Source organism: Gadus morhua, chromosome 16 (genome assembly GCF_902167405.1).
Source record: "Gadus morhua chromosome 16, gadMor3.0, whole genome shotgun sequence".
In the NCBI taxonomy this organism is placed as follows: Eukaryota; Metazoa; Chordata; class Actinopteri; order Gadiformes; family Gadidae; genus Gadus; species Gadus morhua.
Genome location: NC_044063.1, coordinates 2,277,994 through 2,298,453, shown reverse-complemented (window position 1 = coordinate 2,298,453; position 20,460 = coordinate 2,277,994). Strand labels below are relative to the sequence as shown.

The following is a 20,460-nucleotide window of genomic DNA, read 5'->3' as shown; positions in this document are numbered from 1 at the left end:
ACACGTGCGCGCGTGCGTGTCAGTGCACGTGTGTGTGTGTGTGTGTGTTCCGGGAGTGGGAGTTCCACTGTGTTTGGGGGTTTAAATACCCCCCCCCCCCCCTCCCGCCCTCCACTGAGGGAGGAAGGGAGAATAAAAGATGGGGGAACCGAAAAATCAATGGCAGAATAGAACTCTGCCGGTATCGAGCTGTTCCAATTAACTTGCGTCGCAGGGCGGGGGGGGGGGGGGGGGGATTCCAAAACATTGCCCCAGCTCTCCCCCCCCCCCCCCCCCCCCCCCCCCTGCTCTGATATGAACTGCTGGTATCGCTCCCCACTCTCTCGGTTCCAACATCATTCCCGGCGCTCCACCTCATCCCTCCTTACAGCGAGTCCTGCCTGTCGCCTCCCATCCGTCAGGCCACGTCTCCCGGGAACGAGTTCTTACTCAGCCTTCCCCCCCGTTCCAGGGACACCTATCTAGAGGAGCGTGCGACGTCTCTTTTGCCGTTATTAACAAAAGGTGGGTTCTGGAACGATTCCCCGGCAACTGTCTCTCCAGGGAGACGTAAGGAGCTCGCGTCACCGTGACAACAAACTCATCCGCTAGGTATTAGCACCTGGAGCGCCCCGGGCACGACGCCCGCCCGCCCTGCGTGCCGTAGAGCCGTCGGGACTTGAGGTACGCACGCAAACAAATGAAACACACACGCTCGCACAAATTACAAACACACAAATAAACACGGACCGGAACTCGCTCGCCTGGAGTGCCCTCATAAAACATGCAAATAAAAACACACGCATGCAAACCCACACGCACCTGGATGAAAACACACACACACACAGGTTTGTTTAGGCGTGTGCGTGCGTAAGTTTGTGGGCGTGTAGATGTATGTGTGCTTAGGGGTGTGTGTGTGTCGGTGAGTGTGTGCGTACATGCGTGTGCAGGTGTGTGCGTGTAGGTGTGCGAGTACATACTTGTGCGTTTGTGTAGGTGTGTGAGTACGTATGTGTGTAGGTGTAGGTGTGTGCGTGCGTACATATGCGTGTATGTAGGCGTGTGCGTGCGTACGTATGCGTGTGTGTAGGTGTGTGTCTGTGCCTGTGTAGGTGTGTGAGTACATACTTGTGCGTTTGTGTAGGTGTGCGAGTACGTACATGTGTGTGTAGGTGTGTGAGTGCGTGTGTGTAGGTGTGTGAGTACATACTTGTGCGTTTGTGTAGGTGTGTGCGTGCCTGTGTAGGTGTGCGAGTACATACTTGTGTGTGTGTAGGTGTGTGCGTGCGTGTGTGTAGGTGTGTGTGTGTGCGACCGACCTTGATTCTTGACCTCGGCGAACTCCTTGTTGTAGTCGTCCAGGGTCTCCCGGAGCTTGGCGTTCTCCGTCTCGATGTCGTGCATCCTCTGGAGCTTCAGCTGCAGCTGCTGGGTGAGCTCCAGCACCGGCACGGGGTCTGGGACGCACACACACACACACACACACACACACACACACACACACACACACACACACACAGGAAGACGCACACACACACACACACACACACACAGACACAGGCAGACACACAAACAGAGACACACAGACGCAGACACAGACACGCACACACGCAGAAACACACACACGCACAGACGCAGAAACACACACACACACGCAGAAACACACACACGCAGAAACACACACACACACTTCCTGTTAAACATGGCTCTCCACATGGACAGCTTATCACGTCACAGACTCGAGTACCGATGACCAAGGCTCAGCGGGCCCGCTGGCTGGGGGCATCAGCCCCGCCGGGGTGCCCTTCAGCCATCCCTACCGGACGGAAAGGTTCAACTCAGCTCTCCTTTTATTAGGCAGGCATTATGTTATGGGTTTGCTTTTGTGTATTTTTGTTGCTCATATCACTTTAATCATTCTTTCTAAAACCGTAACACTAATAAGAGTTTGCTGTGGATTATTTGCTACTCACAGTATCATTTTAATAACGTCAGAGTTTATTGGTCTCAGCAAACTGTCTTTAACAAAGGCCCACAGAGAACCCCAGGATTATTGGACTGATAGTGTAACAGTAGCACGAGCTTTACCTTCATGAAGACACCTCTATACACACGCACAGACACGCACACACTTCTAAAAGAGCAAGGCCAGCTGAGAGACTTTATACCAACAGAGCCACGCAATCAGCCCGGCCATGAGATGAGCAGCGATGCACATGAGAGAGAGGGAAGGAGCGCACGGAGAGACGGGACGGAATGAAAGAACAACAGAGAGAGTGACGCACGCAAACACAGATCACAGCGCCCCGATTAACACAAAATGGTCGACTTTGATACACGGCCGCCACGAGCGCCACTGGGAGGGGGGTGGGGGGGGGGTGGCACGGCTGAAGACTGGAAACCACGGAGGAATCAAAGGGGACAGAATACAGAGAGAGACCGGGGAACTTTCCACAGGTTCTCTCTGACACACACACACACACACACACACACACACACACACACACACACACACACACAGCTGGGCTGTCTGTCAGGGTGGTGGTGGTGGTGGTGAGAGGCCTGTCAGTCAGACCAATCACAACTGATTGGTGCTCATGGGTGGCAGGCCGGTGACAGGCCGCCAAGAGACTCGGGCCATGCTCATCCGCACGCCGGCTAAGAGAGCAGTTTGGGTGTGTGTACCGATAAGAGAGACTGACAGCTTACAGCTGGGGGTGAGAGCCCCCTCTGTGTGTGTGTGTGTGTGTGTGTGTGTGTGTGTGTGTGTGTGTGTGTGTGTGTGTGTGTGTGTGTGTGTGTGTGTGTGTGTGTGTGTGTGTGTGTGTGTGTGTGTGTGTGTCATGTCTGACGCAGTAAGATATCTTAACTATGCTAATGGAAGATCAGCATGGCGCGATTGGGGAATTTCACGCTGATTCGATGTTGTCAAGGTGAAACGCCGCACACACACACACACACACACACACACACACACACAGGCTTGTGTGTGTCGACTTTCCCACTCTGGCACGCACAATACAAGCAGCCCTCCACTCGGACACCGTATCTGCCCGGCTGCCCTTGGAAATCAACTTTGTGCGTTTCTTATCGGGCCTTCGTCCTTCAGCAGGGCTCCTTCCCAGAGCAGCGGCGCGCTAACAGCAGTGGGAGCGCTGGGCCCGTGGAGCTCCCCGCCGCAGCCAGACACATTTAATCTGAGGCCAGCACAGCACACTGACTAACCAGGCCTTCGCTGATGGAAGACAGAACAAAACACACTGTTTCCTCTCTCCAGACTGCTGCATTAGTCACTCCTCTGTGCACGTGTGTGTGTGTGTGTGTGTGTGTGTGTGTGTGTGTGTGTGTGTGTGTGTGTGTGTGTGTGTGTGTGTGTGTGTGTGTGTGTGTGTGTGTGTGTGTGTGTGTGTGTGCGTGTCTGAGCGGGTGTGTGTGTGTGTGTGTGTGTGTGTGTGTCTGAGCGGGTGTGTGTGTGTGTGTCTGAGCGGGTGTGTGTGTGTGTGTGTGTGTGTGTGTGTGTGTCTGAGCTTCTGTGTGTGTCTGAGTGTGTCTGTGTGTGTGTGAGCGCGTGTGTGTGTCTGAGCGTGTCTGTGAGTGTGTGTGTGAGCGTGTGTGTCTGAGCTTGTGTGTGTGTGTCTGAGCCTGTGTGTCTGTGTGTGTGTGTGTGTGCGTGCGCAGCGGGCATTACATCATTGTCTCGCTGCGAGTTAAGAATAGCCCCGTCAGGCCTGGCGCTGACTTATTGGGAGCAGTACAATCCAAAGATATTACTGTAGGTCTATTCTCACGGGGCCGACGCGACCTCCTTACGCTATACATGAACCCCGCTGCGCTCAGGTCTCTACGTGCGCAGCCCTCCAGGGTCCCCGGCTCGGTTTAAAATAAACAGCCACCTCACCCGCGCCAATGTGACCGTGTTCTGTACATTGGAGCACGCCACCTCCTCCCTCTTCCTCTCCCCCCTCCTCTCCCCCCTCCTCCTCCCCCTCCCCGGGAGCCAATCCCGGGCGTGCTCGTCATCCGTGTCCGAGACGCATCCTTCTGCTCGGGACGCTTTCGGGGGGGTGGGGGGCGCAGAGGGGGACCGGGGCCTCGCGGGGACATATTAAGGCGTTACACACGCCTGGGTGCACGGTGAAGGAGAACCAGAGTGGGGGGGGCGGGGGGGTCGCTGGTGCGTCGCCGATTCTCTTCCCCATGATGCCGGATCAGGCATGTTAACGCACGTCAGGCGCGTCCATGTCACCAGGCGTGTCTCACGCTCGGCAGGCGTGTCCCTCCCCTGTCAGGTGTGTCCCCCCCTCGTCAGACGTGTCCCCATCAGAATGCTGCCTCATCTCAGCCGACGACTGAAGTGAAGCCTGTACACAACGGCTGCACACAACGCCTGTACACAACGGCTGTACACAACGCCTGTACACAACGCCTGTACACAGCGCCTGTACACAACGCCTGTACACAGCGCCTGTACACAACTCCTGGGCGCACACACACACAGTACATTTATCTTACCTGGGACATCGATTAGTTTCTTGTAGACGGTCAAGAAGGCGGCTTCTGCTTCTTTACTTCTTTTACTCAACGCATCGATCTGAGCGGGGAGAGAAGGACAGGCAGCGTGAGATAGAGCGGAGCCCGCGAGAATGTCACATCCATACTCTGAGCCCCCCCACCCCCTCCAAGAGAGAGAGAGAGAGAGAGGGAGAGAGACCGGGAGAGAGAGAGGGAGAGAGAGAGAGACAGGGAGACAGGGGACAAGGAAAGAGAGACAGAGAGAGAGAGAGGGAGAGAGCGAGGGAGACAGGGAAAGAGAGACAGGGAGAGAGAGAGGGAGACAGGGGACAGGGAAAGAGAGACAGAAGGGAAAAAGCCAGAGAGAGACAGAGCGAAAGGGAGACACAGAGAGAGACAGGGACAAGGGAGAGAGAGAGAGGGAGACAAAAGAGAGAGACAGACATACAATGAGAGAGAGACAGAGAGACAGGGATAAGGAGAAAGACAGGGAATGGGACAAGGGAGAAAGAGTGGGACAAAGAGAGAGGGAGAGAGAGAGAGAGAGAGAGACACACTGAGCATTGCTGTCTTGCTGGCCCCCGGCCCGCCCCGGCCCCTTGCTGCGGGGGGGGGGGGGGGGGACCTGTCATGGCTGGGCCGGTGTTTCCTCTGCCTTGAACCGCCTCAGCTGTTCAGCCGACGACGGATAAGGAACGCCGGCCGCACACGCAAACGCCAGCCTGCTCACATCTGGTTGTGTGCCTGGCCGTATGTGTGCATGTGTACGTGTACGGGTGAGTGTGTTAGTGCGCGCGTCAGTGTGTTTTTATACATGTGCGTGTGCGTGTGCGTCTAGTGTGCGTCGAGTGTGTGTGCGTGTGTATGTATGTGTGTATGTACACGTGTATACGTGTTTGCATGTGTGCGTGCATGGGTGTATTTGTGTGTATTCGTTTGTACGTGTGCGTGCGTGTGAATGACTGTGTGTGCGCGTGTGCGTGCGCGTGTGCGTGTGTCACAGGGTCCCTTGGAGCGCTGACATCATTAAACAGCTGGCCCGGCCCTCCCCGTCACAGCAGGCCTAGATTATTCCGCGGGCTCTTAGCGTCGGCGCGGCGCGCGGATCCATTACCGGCGACGGCCATTAGCAGAGCCGCGCGTTCCAGGGCTGATGCTATCGAAATGGACGGCGGCATTAGCATGGATCTATAGGAGATTAATCTAAAACCCATAGTGGGAACACCAACTTTTCTTTCATAAGGGTGGTCGATGCTCCCACTGCAGCGCCGCGAACCGCCTGGCATAAACTGGAACAACCCCATCTCTGTTGGCCCGCCGCTGACGGAACGGCGTAAGCCATCGACAAAGAGGCTAAGCTAAGAACAATCGGGAGAGGAGGGGGAATAAAGGGAAGCGCGGGCTCTGAGCAGGCAGGAGCAGATGTTGCAGCGGTGCTGCTACTGAACTGGCCTGGATCTCTGCCTTGTGTTGCTCTCCAGCACAGTAACCCACAGAAAGTTGGGGGGAAAAAAATAAATAACACAAAACAAAAGCCTATAAAAGTCCAAATATAAAGTCTTCACATTCCTGGCCAAGCCAGTAGTGTAGTGGATGGGTGGTTTAGGGGCGGCTGCCACTGTAAACAGAGTGGGCTACATGTAATACTGCCCGGCCTCCTATGGGAACCTAATAAATCTCCTTGCATGGCTTTGATTCCCTGCTCGCTTTTTAGCCGCAAAACATCTGGTGCTGAGTAGGCTGGTGCCAGCACCCCTCGTTCGCTAGCCTCAAACGGGCTCCCTCTCCCCCCGTCTGTCCACGTCTCCCTCCCACATTATCTCACCCAGTTCTTTCCTCCCAACACAGTCTTGGTTTTGCTGTCTCCCTCCCCCCTCCCCCCTCCCTCCCTCGTGATTTTCCATGTGCGTCGGGCGAAGGCGAACGTGCGCTAGCTGTGCGTGTCCCTGCGATGCACAGGGCTTCGATTGGTGGAACTTAAGCAGAAGTGGGCCGTAACACCCGGGCCGGCTCTGACCAGGGGTCGGGCTCCTACGAGGACTTCCTGTGCTGGGGGACGGCGGGGGGGCGGAGGGGTCGCTAATGGGGGATTACAGATGCAGTCCGCTAATGCCTTCAACACAGCAACATTAGAATAAGTGTGTGTTACAGTGTGTGTTACAGTGAGTGTTCCTGTGTGTGTGTGTTACAGTGAGTGTTCCTGTGTGTGTGTGTGTGTGTGTGTGTGTGTGTGTGTGTGTGTGTGTGTGTGTGTGTGTGTGTCAGGGGAAGATGACACTATAGGCGGGGGGACATAATGAGAGGGTTCAGGGTACGACCATTAATAACCGTAGAATAACACGCACAGCCATTCTTCAGACGCGGGCATCTCCCACACAGACACGCACACACACACACCACCAAGCACACACACTCCCACACCCCCCACGAGCGCACACACGCCACCACAAAGGCAACGGGGGGGGGGGGGGTGCGTTGGCGGTGGGGAGCGTTGCGACTGCAGAATGACTGGGCCAAGGTCAGTGGTACAGCCGCTTTATATAGCGCAGCATGGGAGGCAGGAAATAGACGTTTAATGTAGGACACACCCGACGGTTAGAGGCAGCAGGTTAACTCAAGGACCAGAGCCATTAGACGACCACCCAGTGTCTCCACACACAACGCTCAGCCCGGGGCGGCTCTTTAAAGAACTAGCATTAAGGCTCCCCGCCCCGGCTCTCTCCTTACATATACACACGGCTTAGTGACACGCAGCAACACACAAATTATACCGCGCCAGTATCGGTGGGCTGCACCAGTGCTTGGCATTGCAAACGCTACCCCTACCTACGCTGTTCCAACACGCACGCACACGCAGAGACGCACACAAGCACGCGCACAGACACACGCAGAGACACACATACAAGTACAGACACACACACACACACACACACACACACACACAAACAGACACACACAAGCACAGCACACAAACAGGAACAGAAAAACAAACACACACACAAACGCACACTTGCATTCAGAGACAAACACACAGCCACACTTGCACAAAAGCACAGAGACATACACACATGAGCACGCACACGCGCACACACACACACACACACGTCAGCACCTAGTGCCACCATCCGTCAGCAGTGGCCGGCGCCCCTATCGAGGCGCGGCGTGTGAAGGGCACGGGGCTGACCTGTGCGCGTGTGCATGCATGTGTGTGGCCCCACTGGAGTCTGATAAGGGCAGGCTATGGGAAGCAGAGACTGAAGCCTGGGATAATGGAAAAGCTTATCTGATCGATGGACCAACAAGGAACACTAAACGAGAAACACACACAGATACGCACGCACACACACACACACACACACACACGCACGGGCACACACGTGAACCCGCCACAACACACACACACACACACACACACACCACAAACGCAGAAGGCACGCACGCCTATTCCCAATAACATAACCTGTTCACCAGAGTAACTTCTGAAAGGGCCCAGGTCTTCAGGGAGCCGTGGCCCGTTATTGGAGATTATAATAACTGGAGGACGATCCCTTCCCAATGTCACCGGCGGGGTCTCTCCAGATCTCAAGAGCCCTCAGCGGTAGCTCGGAGTTTGTTAGCTTTGTTTGCCTGCTCTGTGGTTCTTGGCCACCGTGTTCGTCTTGACGTGCGTGCGGAGCCAGCCCGTGAAACTAATTTTGGATAAGCTAGCCCGGGGCTTCATCTGGGCAGACTGGCTCACACTTCTATCTTGTCCTTGATCAAAGCATTCAAGGGGTAAGCAAACAAAACGGGGGCTTAAATAACATCTCGTCTGGCGAGTTTCGTGCTCCGGCATGTGCCCGCGCTGAACGGCGGCCTGATTGATCGGCCGGGAACACAGGAGAGGGTCGCCTTCTCAGAACATCACAGGCGCGTCTCCCTACCAGGCGTCTCGGCGCTCGGGGACCACCCACGATGCACTGGGGCGGGGGAGTGCACCGCGTGTTGAGGTGTGTCAACGGGAGAGAGCAGGGCACAGGGAACGACGATAGAGTCAACAGCGCTGTAGTTATATTACGACTATTCCTGGTCCCTAAGTAGAGGGCTGAGCGTCAGCCGAACACCAGGAACCACCGCAGCAGCTCGTAGAGAACCGTGGGTCTGGCTCTGTGTGGAACCAACACTCAGTGGCTGGAGGAACCACGGTACCACGGCAACCCACTGTTAAACCGTCTTATTCACTGTATGAACCACTGTAACCCAGTAAACCCAGTGTTAAACCGTCTTATTCACTGTATGAACCACTGTAACCCAGTAAACCCAGTGTTAAACCGTCTTATTCACTGTACGAACCACTATAACCCAGTAAACCCAGTGTTAAACCGTCTTATTCACTGTATGAACCACTGTAACCCAGTAAATCCAGTGTTAAACCGTCATATTCACTCTACGAACCACTGTAACCCAGTAAACCCAGTGTTAAACCGTCTTATTCACTGTACGAACCACTATAACCCAGTAAACCCAGTGTTAAACCGTCTTATTCACTGTATGAACCACTGTAACCCAGTAAACCCAGTGTTAAACTGTCATATTCACAGTACGAACCACTGTAACCCAGTAAACCCAGTGTTAAACTGTCATATTCACTGTATGAACCACTGTAACCCAGTAAACCCAGTGTTAAACTGTCATATTCACTGTACGAACCACTGTAACCCAGTAAACCCAGTGTTAAACCGTCTTATTCACTGTATGAACCACTGTAACCCAGTAAACCCAGTGTTAAACTGTCATATTCACTGTACGAACCACTGTAACCCAGTAAACCCAGTGTTAAACTGTCATATTGAACCACTGTAACCCAGTAAACCCAGTGTTAAACCGTCATATTCACTGTATGAGCCACTGTAACCCAGTAAACCCAGTGTTAAACCGTCATATTCACTGTATGAACCACTATAACCCAGTAAACCCAGTGTTAAACCGTCATATTCACTGTATGAACCACTGTAACCCAGTAAACCCAGTGTTAAACCGTCTTATTCACTGTATGAACCACTGTAACCCAGTAAACCCAGTGTTAAACTGTCATATTCACTGTATGAACCACTGTAACCCAGTAAACCCAGTGTTAAACCGTCATATTCACTGTATGAACCACTGTAACCCAGTAAACCCAGTGTTAAACCGTCATATTCACTGTACGAACCACTGTAACCCAGTAAACCCAGTGTTAAACCGTCTTATTCACTGTATGAACCACTGTAACCCAGTAAACCCAGTGTTAAACCGTCTTATTCACTGTATGAACCACTGTTACACGGTACCCAGTGTTAAACTGTCATATTCCATGGCTGTTGGCAAAGCAGCCCTGTCACTATCTGTCTAGTTGATTGCGTGTGCATATCTCTCTCTGTGTGTGTGTGTGTGTGTGTGTGTGTGTGTGTGTGTGTGTGTGTGTGTGTGTGTGTGTGTGAGTGTGAGTGTGAGTGTGAGTGTGTGTTGACCGTCCAACCACCCCTCCCCCAGTCGGCGCCCCCGGCCGGCTCCCCCCTGCCCTTTGACTCCCCCATATGGGGGGGAGTGGACGGGGGAGGTATATAGCTGCCAGACAGCAGGAGTCATGATCAAAATAGGCCCCAAAGATGGAGCCCAGATATCAGGAGGGGCGCAGTGTATAATGGGCTCCACACACACACACACACACACACACACACACACACACACGACCAAGGTCATGCCGTGTAGAAACCCTGGACCAAGTGTTGCCCGGGATCTAAATAAATACGGCAGTGTGCGAAGGGCTCATGCTACAAAAAATATAAGAATAACAAAGAGTCCACAGAGTCATGCAGCTCCGCCAAATTGGAAGAAATGGCATTTGGAGCGACGTGATTGGCTCCCGCCAGGGTTCTGAGGTGGCTTCGCTCTCCTTCACAGGATGCAATTTAAACACACCCCCGGGCTATAGGACATGGTGAACAGGACACAACATGAAGAGAGGAGGAGGGCATGAGAGGGGACGAGAGAGAGAGGGGACGAGAGAGAGAGAGAGAGAGAGGGGACGAGAGAGAGAGAGAGGGGACGAGAGAGAGAGAGAGGGGACGAGAGAGAGAGAGAGGGGACGAGAGAGAGAGAGAACGAGAGAGAGAGAGAGAGAGAGAGAGAGAGAGAGAGAGAGAGAGAGAGAGAGAGAGAGAGAGAGAGAGAGAGAGAGAGAGAGAGAGAGAGAGAGAGAGAGAGAGAGAGAGAGAGAGAGAGAGAGAGAGAGAGAGAGAGAGAGAGGTGTGGGAGGGTGAGATTGGCACTAGAGTGGTGACAGGAGATAGAAAGAAGCACAGAGAATAAGATGATTTAGGAGCCCGGTTGAAAACCGCCAAAAGAGTAGAGAAGTGGAGCGACGCCAACGGTCGCTGAATGTCAAGCAGCCTTTCGGAGTTCCATTGTTTGAAGGCTTTGTTTGAGCACCAGAGTCTATCAGTGTGTCAATACAATACAACACCGCACACACGCTAAACACACACACACACTCAATAACACACTCACCTCTCCCTGGAAGCTCTTGAGCAAGGGGGCAACCTGTTTCCTTAGATCCTGAAAGACAAAAAGAGAGGACAGGTCAGGGAAGTGAGCGGGGTCAACAGCGGGGTCTCCTCCCCGCGCCCGGCCTCGCACGCCCCTGAACGCCCCCGATGCCCGACACACCGGGAGCCTCGCTCCGGCGTCCGCCGCGCGAGGAGGAATTCACACGCTGCAACATTGTTTGCCATAAATTAAATCCGGGGATGAATAATGAGCGGTGCGTGTGTGGGGGAGGGCAGCAGCAGGCAGCTCTGTACCCTCAGGTGCAGGCAGCGACTGTGCAGCGCACGTGAACAGGTGCAGCGCCACCTGGGCTGCCCAGAGGCCTGCCTGCTGCACCGGAGTAGGAGCGGACGGAGGAGGGGGGGGGGGGTGAACAAGAGGTAGCGAGAGAATGAAAAATCAAGCTGCCGCGCTGGGCCTGCACAAGACACACTTTTACCAGGAAAAGCATTGGCTCCCCCCCCCCCCCCCCCCATCCCCCCAAGGTCCCATCGCATGACTTTCCAGTGCGAGTCAGCTCTTTGAGCGGAGATAGCCGGCCCCGCGCGTGTATCAGGGGAACATGCAAATCACCGTACTGCGCTGACTGAACCCCGGCTACAGCGACTGAACTGGAGCATACTGTAAAAAGCACCGCAGAATAGGACATTCTGTACAGCCCCACTGGGGAGCAGCGTGGCCGCACGCACACACCCACGCAAATTAACACGCACTCAGACACGTGAGCGCGTACATACACACACACATGTACATTTATGTACGTACACACACACACACACACGTACTTACACACAAACGTACTCTCTCACACACACACACACACACAAACGTACTCTCTCACACACACACACACACACACACTCTCTCTCTCTCACACACACACACACACACACACACACACACGTACTCTCTCACACACACACACGTACTCTCTCACACACACACACGTGTACTCTCTCACACACACACACACGTACTCTCTCACACACACGTACTCTCTCACACACACACACACGTACTCTCTCACACACACACACACGTACTCTCTCACACACACACACACGTACTCTCTCACACACACGTACTCTCTCACACACACACACACACGTACTCTCTCACACACACGTACTCTCTCACACACACGTACTCTCACACACACACACACACACACCCTAATGAAGATGTGAAGTAGGCCAATGACAGATGTGAGTCCGTGTGCGTCCTTTGGAAACCTTCATCCGATGCCTTCTAGGCTAAATCCCAGCCGACCGAGGCCAGCGCAGGCAGCCTCACCCGACCCGGGCCCCGGCCTCCCCGGCCTCAAGGGACCGGCCTAATCCCGGGCCGGTCTAGACGGGGCCCTTGTCTGTGGCTGAGGACAGGTCGCGACCCCGTCGACCCCTCTCCATTGTCCTCTCATCAGGGGTGCCGGTGGCCGTTTGTCTGGGCCAATTCAATATCCCCCCGCCTGTTAGTGATAATGACCCCCGCCCCCCCCCCCCGCCGTCGCCGCTCCCAGGCCTTTCCCACACAGATGCACGATCAGCGTGCAGGCGAGACCCCCCCCCCCCTCCCGCACCCCCACACGACTCCCCACCGCTCATTTGCATCAGATAGCGTTCTTATTTCGGTGTGGACGTTGGGTTGGGCCGGGGTGGAACAGGGCGAGCGTTACACCACCACCGTCGGGGCATCGCTACGGGATGCCCTAGATAAACAACCTAAATAAACTCTACATCCAATCACCTGATCCTCTGAATAATGTGCGTCAGCGTGGATGAATGTCGACGCGTAAAATATGATCCGAATCCGAACGGGAATCGAAGGTGCGATGGCGCGCGTCGCCGGGCCGTGTAAATAGGATGCGGAGGGGAACGAAAGGTTGCGTTCCAGGCGGTAATGTGTTTGTCTTCCCAGACGCGAGCCATCTATCTGGGATGGCATCGAGCAGGAGATTGTGGGCTCTTGCTGCCGGCCATGTTCACCTCATTACGTTCGCTGGGCGCCTTCCACGTAGCATGAGAAGCTGATTACCGTGCGAGCGTGTTTCAACAAAGGAGACGGACCCAACCACTTATTCACCTTGTGGTGCGCACACGCACGCACACACACACGCACGCTCGCGCCAAACACACACACACACACACACACGCTCACGCTTAACACACGAACACATGCGTGCCCAACACTCTCACACTTAATATTCAAGTCCTCAATTGTGAATTGTATCGTCTCACAAATATATTAGAATATATATATTATTATTATTTATAGTTATTATATATACTGTATTATCATACGATAACCTCCGATTATTATTTTGATTATTTCCCTTTAAAATGTAAGAAACTAACCAAGATGGTGGATGTATATCCAACATGATATTTTTCGCACGCATTTAATTTCCCTTTAACCCTTTAATTTCTTCCGTGTCTTCAATAAAGCGGGCCTCTGATCACGCCGATGTATTGATTTATTCTCACACATCTCCAGCCCTGTGTTCTTCCCACAGCCCCTCCCCCCCCCCCGCCTCCACATTAAAAGCCCCCCCCCTCCACATTAAAAGCCCCCTTTGGCGTCCAGCCTCTCGATCTCACTCTGCCTAACCTTGAACACCACACACACACACACACACCAGGGCACTGGGGGGGCACCGGGGGGGATAAATATATACAAGTAAACAGGGAAGCCCCCCCCCCCCCCCCCCCCCCGGGCACGGCGCCCCCCACCCCCAGCACGGAGGCCCCCAGGTCTAAACCCTAAAGCCCCCACCGGCTCGCTCCCGGCTGCTCCCCTCCCCCTCCCCTCTCCTCTCCTCCCCCTCCCCTCCCCCTCCAACACCAGAGATTTATGACCGTATAACATAACAATGCACACAGACACCATGGACAATGTGTGTGTGTGTGTGTGTGTGTGTGGGGGGGGGGGGGGGGGTGTTTCGGTGCGCACGCGGGTTTGTGTGGCTGTGTGGGTGTGGGTGAGTGTGTTGCATTGTATGTGCGTGTGTGTGTGTTGCACTGTGTGTGTCTGTGTGTATGTCTTGCAGTGTGTGTTTCTCTTGCAGTGTGCGTGTATGGTTGAGTGTCTCTTGCAGGGTATGTGTGTGTGTGCCTCTTGCAGATTGTGTGTGTGTGTGTGTCTCATGCAGTGTGTGTGTGTGTGTGTGTGTGTGTGTGTGTGTGTGTGTGTGTGTGTGTGTGTCTCTTGCAGTGTGTGGGTGTGTGTGTGTGTGTGTGTGTGTGTGTGTGTGTCTTGCAGTGTTTGTGTCTTGCGTGTGTGTGTCTTGCGTGTGTGTGTGTTTGTGTGTGTCTCTTGCAGTGTGTGTGGCTTGCGTGCGTGTGTGTTTGTGTGTGTCTTGCAGTGTGTGTTTGTATGTGTCTTGCAGTGTGTGTGTGTGTGTGTGTGTCTCCTGCAGTGTGTGTGTGTGTCTTGCAGTGTGTGTGTGTGTGTGTGTGTGTCTCCTGCAGTGTGTGTGTGTGTGTGGGGAGCGAGGGGGGTGTAAAGGCAGCAGGAGATGGATGGCCAGTGTGTAAGCTGTCGGCAGACAGCAGACAGGCCGGCCCAAGGAATCCTCCAGGGAGGGTGGAACTCCCATTCGCTGTCTGTCTGCCCTGCAGCTAAACTCACACACACACACACACACACACACACACAAACACAGTTGTGCAGTTTGCTAGGTTTGCCTCTGGCCAGCAATCTTTGGTGTATTTTTTCACACACACATACACACACACACACACGCACACACAGTTGTTTTACTACGGCTGCCTGTGGCCAGTGATCTTTGGGCCACTGAACAAGCGCTCCTCCTCTCTTGGTGAACAGAGCTAGGGAGGAGCTCTCTGACTAAAACACAAGTTAGGAACCAGATTCATTATTCAGACTACCCCCTCAGAGCAGCGAGAGGCTCGGAGGGGAGGACTTTGGCTTTTTCTTTTTCCTGGCGTGTTAGACCTTTTGAATTATGAAAACTTTATTTTAGCTCTGCATTTCTTTTGCTTGCCCCTCCAAAGCCCACACCGCCCGGGTGTGTGTGTGTGTGTGTGTGTGTGTGTGTGTGTGTGTGTGTGTGTGTGTGTGTGTGTGTGTGTGTGTGTGTGTGTGTGTGTGTGTGTGTGTGTGTGTGCACGCGCGTGCGTGTGTGATTATGCAGACCAGGAGTGCAGTTCACGCTGAGTGCAGCTCAGCAGACTAGACAGAGTCTACATGGGGCCGGTCTCTGTGCTGCTGAATAATGGATCAGAGACGGACTGCTTCAGCCTGACGCAGCCTGATCTGATGTGACTGATCAGCGCTGACTGGCTGGACCACAGAGAGCCGACAGCCCGACTCCACAGCCCCGCCATTGACCGCCAGCGCACAAGCACGCACAGGCCGGCGAAACAAACGCACCTCTGTGAACAGGAGTCTCACACTCGCACGCACACGCACATGCACGCAAACGCACACACACACACAAACAGAGGCATGCACACACACACACACGCACACTCAAGACGCACACACACAAACGCTCTAAGGCACACACAAACACATCCACACGCAAAAACCAGCACACACACACACACACACAAACAGGCACACCTACGCAGACACACACACACACACACACACACACACACACACACAGGCAGTCTGTTTAATTTACGCGCTGCTTCCAGCAGCAGAGGAGCCCACTGCCGCCGTAATCATACGAGTGTGCAGATATGGCGCTGCGCTGCGTGGAGCCTCTGGAAGCAGCCCTGTAATGAAGCCCATCTCTCCTTGGCACCCGGGCTCAGGTTCCTCCCCCGCATACCGGGCCCATGCCAGGGGCCACACCGACGCCACAGGAGCCCTTCTAAATCACAGCCTTGTTACATTGATGAATGTGTGTGTCCTGTTCCTTGATCTGGGCTATCTGGCTCACACAACCATGTGTGTGTGTGTGTGTGTGTGTGTGTGTGTGTGTGTGTGTGTGTGTGTGTGTGTGTGTGTGTGTGTGTGTGTGTGTGTGTGTGTGTGTGTGTGTGTGTGTGTGTGTGTGTGTGTGTGTGTGTGTGTGTGTGTGTGTACGTGTGTGTGTGTGTACGTGTGTGTGTGTGTACGTGTGTGTGTACGTGTGTGTACGTGTGTGTACGTGTGTCTGTGCCTCTACTTAGTGAGATTTGAGATGCATGTTTAGGGTAAGGGGAAATCAAGCTCTTTTCGTATGCAAGAACTGTTTTCTCTGGTGTGTGTTTCCCCATCTAGGGTGGGCTGTGCGCTTAAGTCAATACTCACAATCCTGTGGTAGAAATATTAATAGGCCTACTGTTTTCTCCATTGAGAGTTGACTATTTTTCCATCCTTGGTCTAGTCTATTCATGCATAATTCATTAAACCATCAATAATTCACCATGGTGACATTACCAATAATAACACAACAATACTTTGTTTTCACTGTGCGGTTTAAAATAAACGTGTTGCCCATGGTAACGGAGATGAAACAAAATATTCCCAGGAGGAGAGACTGGAACACAGGAACAGGACAGAATTCCCTCCTGATCCCACTTAGTAGTGATGTCACACACGCTCTCTCTCTCCCTCTCTGTCTCTCTCTGTCCCCTTCTCCATCTCTTTCTATCTTCCTCCTCTGTATGTGCCTCCTTCATCCTTCTTTTCCCCACCCTCTATCTCTCTCCCCTTCTACCCCCACCTCTCCCTCTCTTCCCCCCAACCTCCCCCTTTACCTCTTTCTCCCTCTCCCTCCCCATGCCTGTAGCACTAACACAAACACACAGCCTCTGCTTCCTGCCGACATTAAAGAACTGGGTCAGATAGGTCTGCTTGGTCTCTTTAGGATTTCAGGGAGACTAATGGGAGGGACTATTTTGGGGGAGCTAAGCTTGCATTTCCAGTGTCGGCTCCCCTTGTGTGCCTTCTTCAGGAAATATTCAGGGCTAGATTAACGAGGTTGACAGATATATACAAGGCGCACAATAGGCGAGAATACCGTCGCCATAAAACAGCTCCAAGGTTGGACGGACGCATCCGTCTTTACGTGTGTGTGTGTGTGTGTGTGTGTGTGTGTGTGTGTGTGTGTGTGTGTGTGTGTGTGTGTGTGTGTGTGTGTGTGTGTGTGTGTGTGTGTGTGTGTGTTGGCTGGTCCCTCACCTCCGGTGTGTTCTTCTTGAACTCCCGGCTGAGGTCGATGAGAGTTTTTCTGGACTGTTCGCTCTCATCCTGTCGGTTGGCGAGCTGTGTGGCCGTTGTATCCAGCTCTTTCTGCAACACAACCACACAACATGATCAGAGGGGCGCGCACACACACACACACACACCATGATCAGAGGGGGGCGCGCACACACACACCACATGATCAGAGGGGCCAACACACACAACATGATCAGAGGAGCCAACATACACACACACACACGATCAGAGGGGCGCAAACACAAACACACACAACATGATCAGAGGGGCCAACATAACCACACACACACACACACACACACACACACACACACACACACACACACACACACACACACACACACACACACACACACACACACACACACACACACACACACACACACACACACACAGTCTTCATAACGGGATAATTAAACAATCAATTGGGTTTCGCTCCATGGGAGTGTTGGTCAATACGTCTGGACCGGTGTCTGAGTCACCGCGGTTACACATAGAAACCTGAGCGCGCCCGGAGACGTCTGTCCAAACCAGAGGCCACTGGCCCCGGTCACGTCACAACGCTGTCCAGATCTCTCCCGCTCTCTCTCTCACGCATTTCATAACAGTCTCTCAGACAGCCCACCCCCCCTCCCAGCACACACACACACCGAACACAACAATGTAATACGACCGTTATCCATTAGAACAACAACAACAACAACAACAGTGTTGTCAAGGCCCGGCCCGTCTTTACATCAATCCATTTTACCATCGTTATTAATAGACGATTATGGGATACGTTCCGGACAACGTGCCAAGTGCTGACATTAACGAGACATCCAGGACTGGTAAGGAGGACTGCAGTGTGTGTGTGTGTGTGTGTGTGTGTGTGTGTGTGTGTGTGTGTGTGTGTGTGTGTGTGTGTGTGTGTGTGTGTGTGTGTGTGCTCCCCCCCCATGATTCCCAGGTTTGTCTCTTCAGATCCCTTCCATCCCTCCCGTGCCATCATCCCCTCTTCCAGCGTAGCCCCCCCCCCACCTCCCACCGCCGTCATCAGCCCCCCGAGAGCCGCCCACCCCCCACCCCCCACCCCCTGAGAGTGATTAAATGCTGCTGAAGGCCCGTTATGCTAACTAACGCACTAATCATTTAATACACACATAACCGCAGGGGCCCTCGTGGGCACAGTATACCGAACAAGGTCCCAGAACACACAAATGAAAGCACGCTTCCCAGACAAACTCACACACGCCCACACACACACACACAGACACACGACCACACACACGGACACACACAACCCTCCGTAGAAACGGTGTGATCAAGAACTAATTAGACAACATTCCCCCTCTCCTCACAAACAGACTTGACTAAAAATTCCCCCAAGTACGATCTTGTTCCGTTTAAGGATTAGAGGAACCGGAAAACCATGTTGCACACCCCGCGGTTAGAGTTGTTCCGATACCAATACCAGTATCTGGGGAGTTCCTCCGATACTAAATGAAATGCAGCATCGGGCATCGAGTACGCCAGTCTATGCACCGATCCGATACAATCACATTACTGGCTCCTTTACCACAAGGCCTAAAAAAAAAAAAAAGTTTGGTTCCTGTTGGTTGTCAGTTGAGGTCATGGGTAGGTAGGGATTTTATTTTATTTTTTTATTTTATTTTTTCCAGCGGCAGCGAATGATAGGTAGGTTGTTTTCATTTAAAAACGAGAAAATTCGCTCAACCTTGTACAGAATGAAGAGGTGCTGTACCAAAACGTAATTAAAGTTTGCATCAAATTTTTTTTATTATTATTATTATTTATTTTTTTTATAAAGCTCATAAAATAATTTGGGTCGCACATAAATTGACAGGGTCGGTCGGAAACCGGAACCAAACAAAATTTTTTTTTAGGCCCAAGGGAAAGACCGTATCAAACACTGCAGAGTTAGGCTGTGTTCGTTTACGGTCGGCGGTGGAAAGTCAGGATGGGAATGCTTCATCCTCGTCCTACGCACCTAAACCTAACAAATGTATAATAGATACTATTTAATGATGTGCTTCAGAATATTTTTTTTTTTTTAGGCAGTCAGTGAAGCGACTGACAACAACGGTGCTATGGGCTTGGGCTCTCTCTTTCTTTCTTCCAGGAACAAAAATGCTCAGGGACCAAAACTGCCTGGTTAAACGACAGTGCTATAACGATGGTAGAGGCTGTGTCGGTATGATACTCTGTATCGGCCGATAGTCAAATTCGGGATTCGGTATCGGGTAAGGAAAGAAAAAAAAAATGGTATGGGAACATCTCTAACTGATCCAGAGGCTGGAGACGGTCCAGAAGAGGCCCTCCGCATTGCGCCGTCATAAGGGGGCGGTCCCAGAGAGCGTTGCCGTGGCGCCCGTGTGCCAGCGGCCACTCAGCAGCTGCCGCGGCCGTTGGTGAAGTCAGACGAGGGAACCGGCCCCTCCCACATTTTAATCCAACTAGATTTACTGATTTTACTTTCAAACCCTATTTTGGGCGACGCGTACCGTTCTGTCTGAGGCGTACCGAATAACAAAACAAGTGCTTACTTGGAGAAAGCCTATTCAGGGATAAGTTTGACGCGAGGATTAATTTGGGCTGTGGTTTTCGCACGTTCAGGGCGCTGACGCAGACCGTTGACGCAACACACCGCAAGAGCTCTCAGACAATTCAGTTAACTTACAAAACAGCTGGTTGTCTACCAATGCATCTGCTATCCCCCCCTCCTAACTTCTAGTTGTTATTGTCCTCACATGACTTTTTAAGAACATTTCCTCCTATAAATGTGCGGGATTCTGACAATCCCTGGTGATCAATACCTCAGACGTGTACGCAGGCGCTGCCTTCACCGGACAATCGATTCAATTGATAGCTTGCCCAGCATGGCGGCCGAACGGCGTGTCTCCCAGTGGAAGGCACGGCCCTCGCCGCACCACCGGGCAGTGGGTCTGTAAGGTCTGTGACAGCCTGTCCCCACGGCCATGATGGGCTGGCCCGGCCCCCAGCAGCCGTCCTTGCCCTGGTTCATCTGGTGGCCTGGTCAGCTGTAAACACTGCTGGAGCAGATTGCCATGCGTCCCCAGAGACTCCCTACAGTGACTCGTGGCCAAGGAGACGGCTGCACACCGGCCCACACAGGCGAGCGCTCATTCAGGGCTGCTGCACGCACATGCACTCACTGACGGAAACCTGCCTAGCTGGACAGGTTCTGCCACAGCATCGTACACACAG

The 20,460-nt window shown here is 53.1% G+C and overlaps 1 protein-coding gene across 1 annotated transcript in view; it reads right to left on the bottom strand.

Moving 5' to 3' along the window:
- Positions 1–20,257, bottom strand: part of cux1b (cut-like homeobox 1b) — a 56,268-nt gene extending 36,011 nt beyond the window's left edge. The window contains 5 exon segments of the mRNA XM_030380831.1: positions 1,299–1,436; positions 4,492–4,570; positions 11,020–11,067; positions 17,194–17,324; positions 20,107–20,257. Of these exon segments, the coding sequence (XP_030236691.1) occupies positions 1,299–1,436; positions 4,492–4,570; positions 11,020–11,067; positions 17,194–17,324; positions 20,107–20,257 (547 nt within the window).
- Between the last annotated feature and the right edge of the window lie 203 nt (positions 20,258–20,460).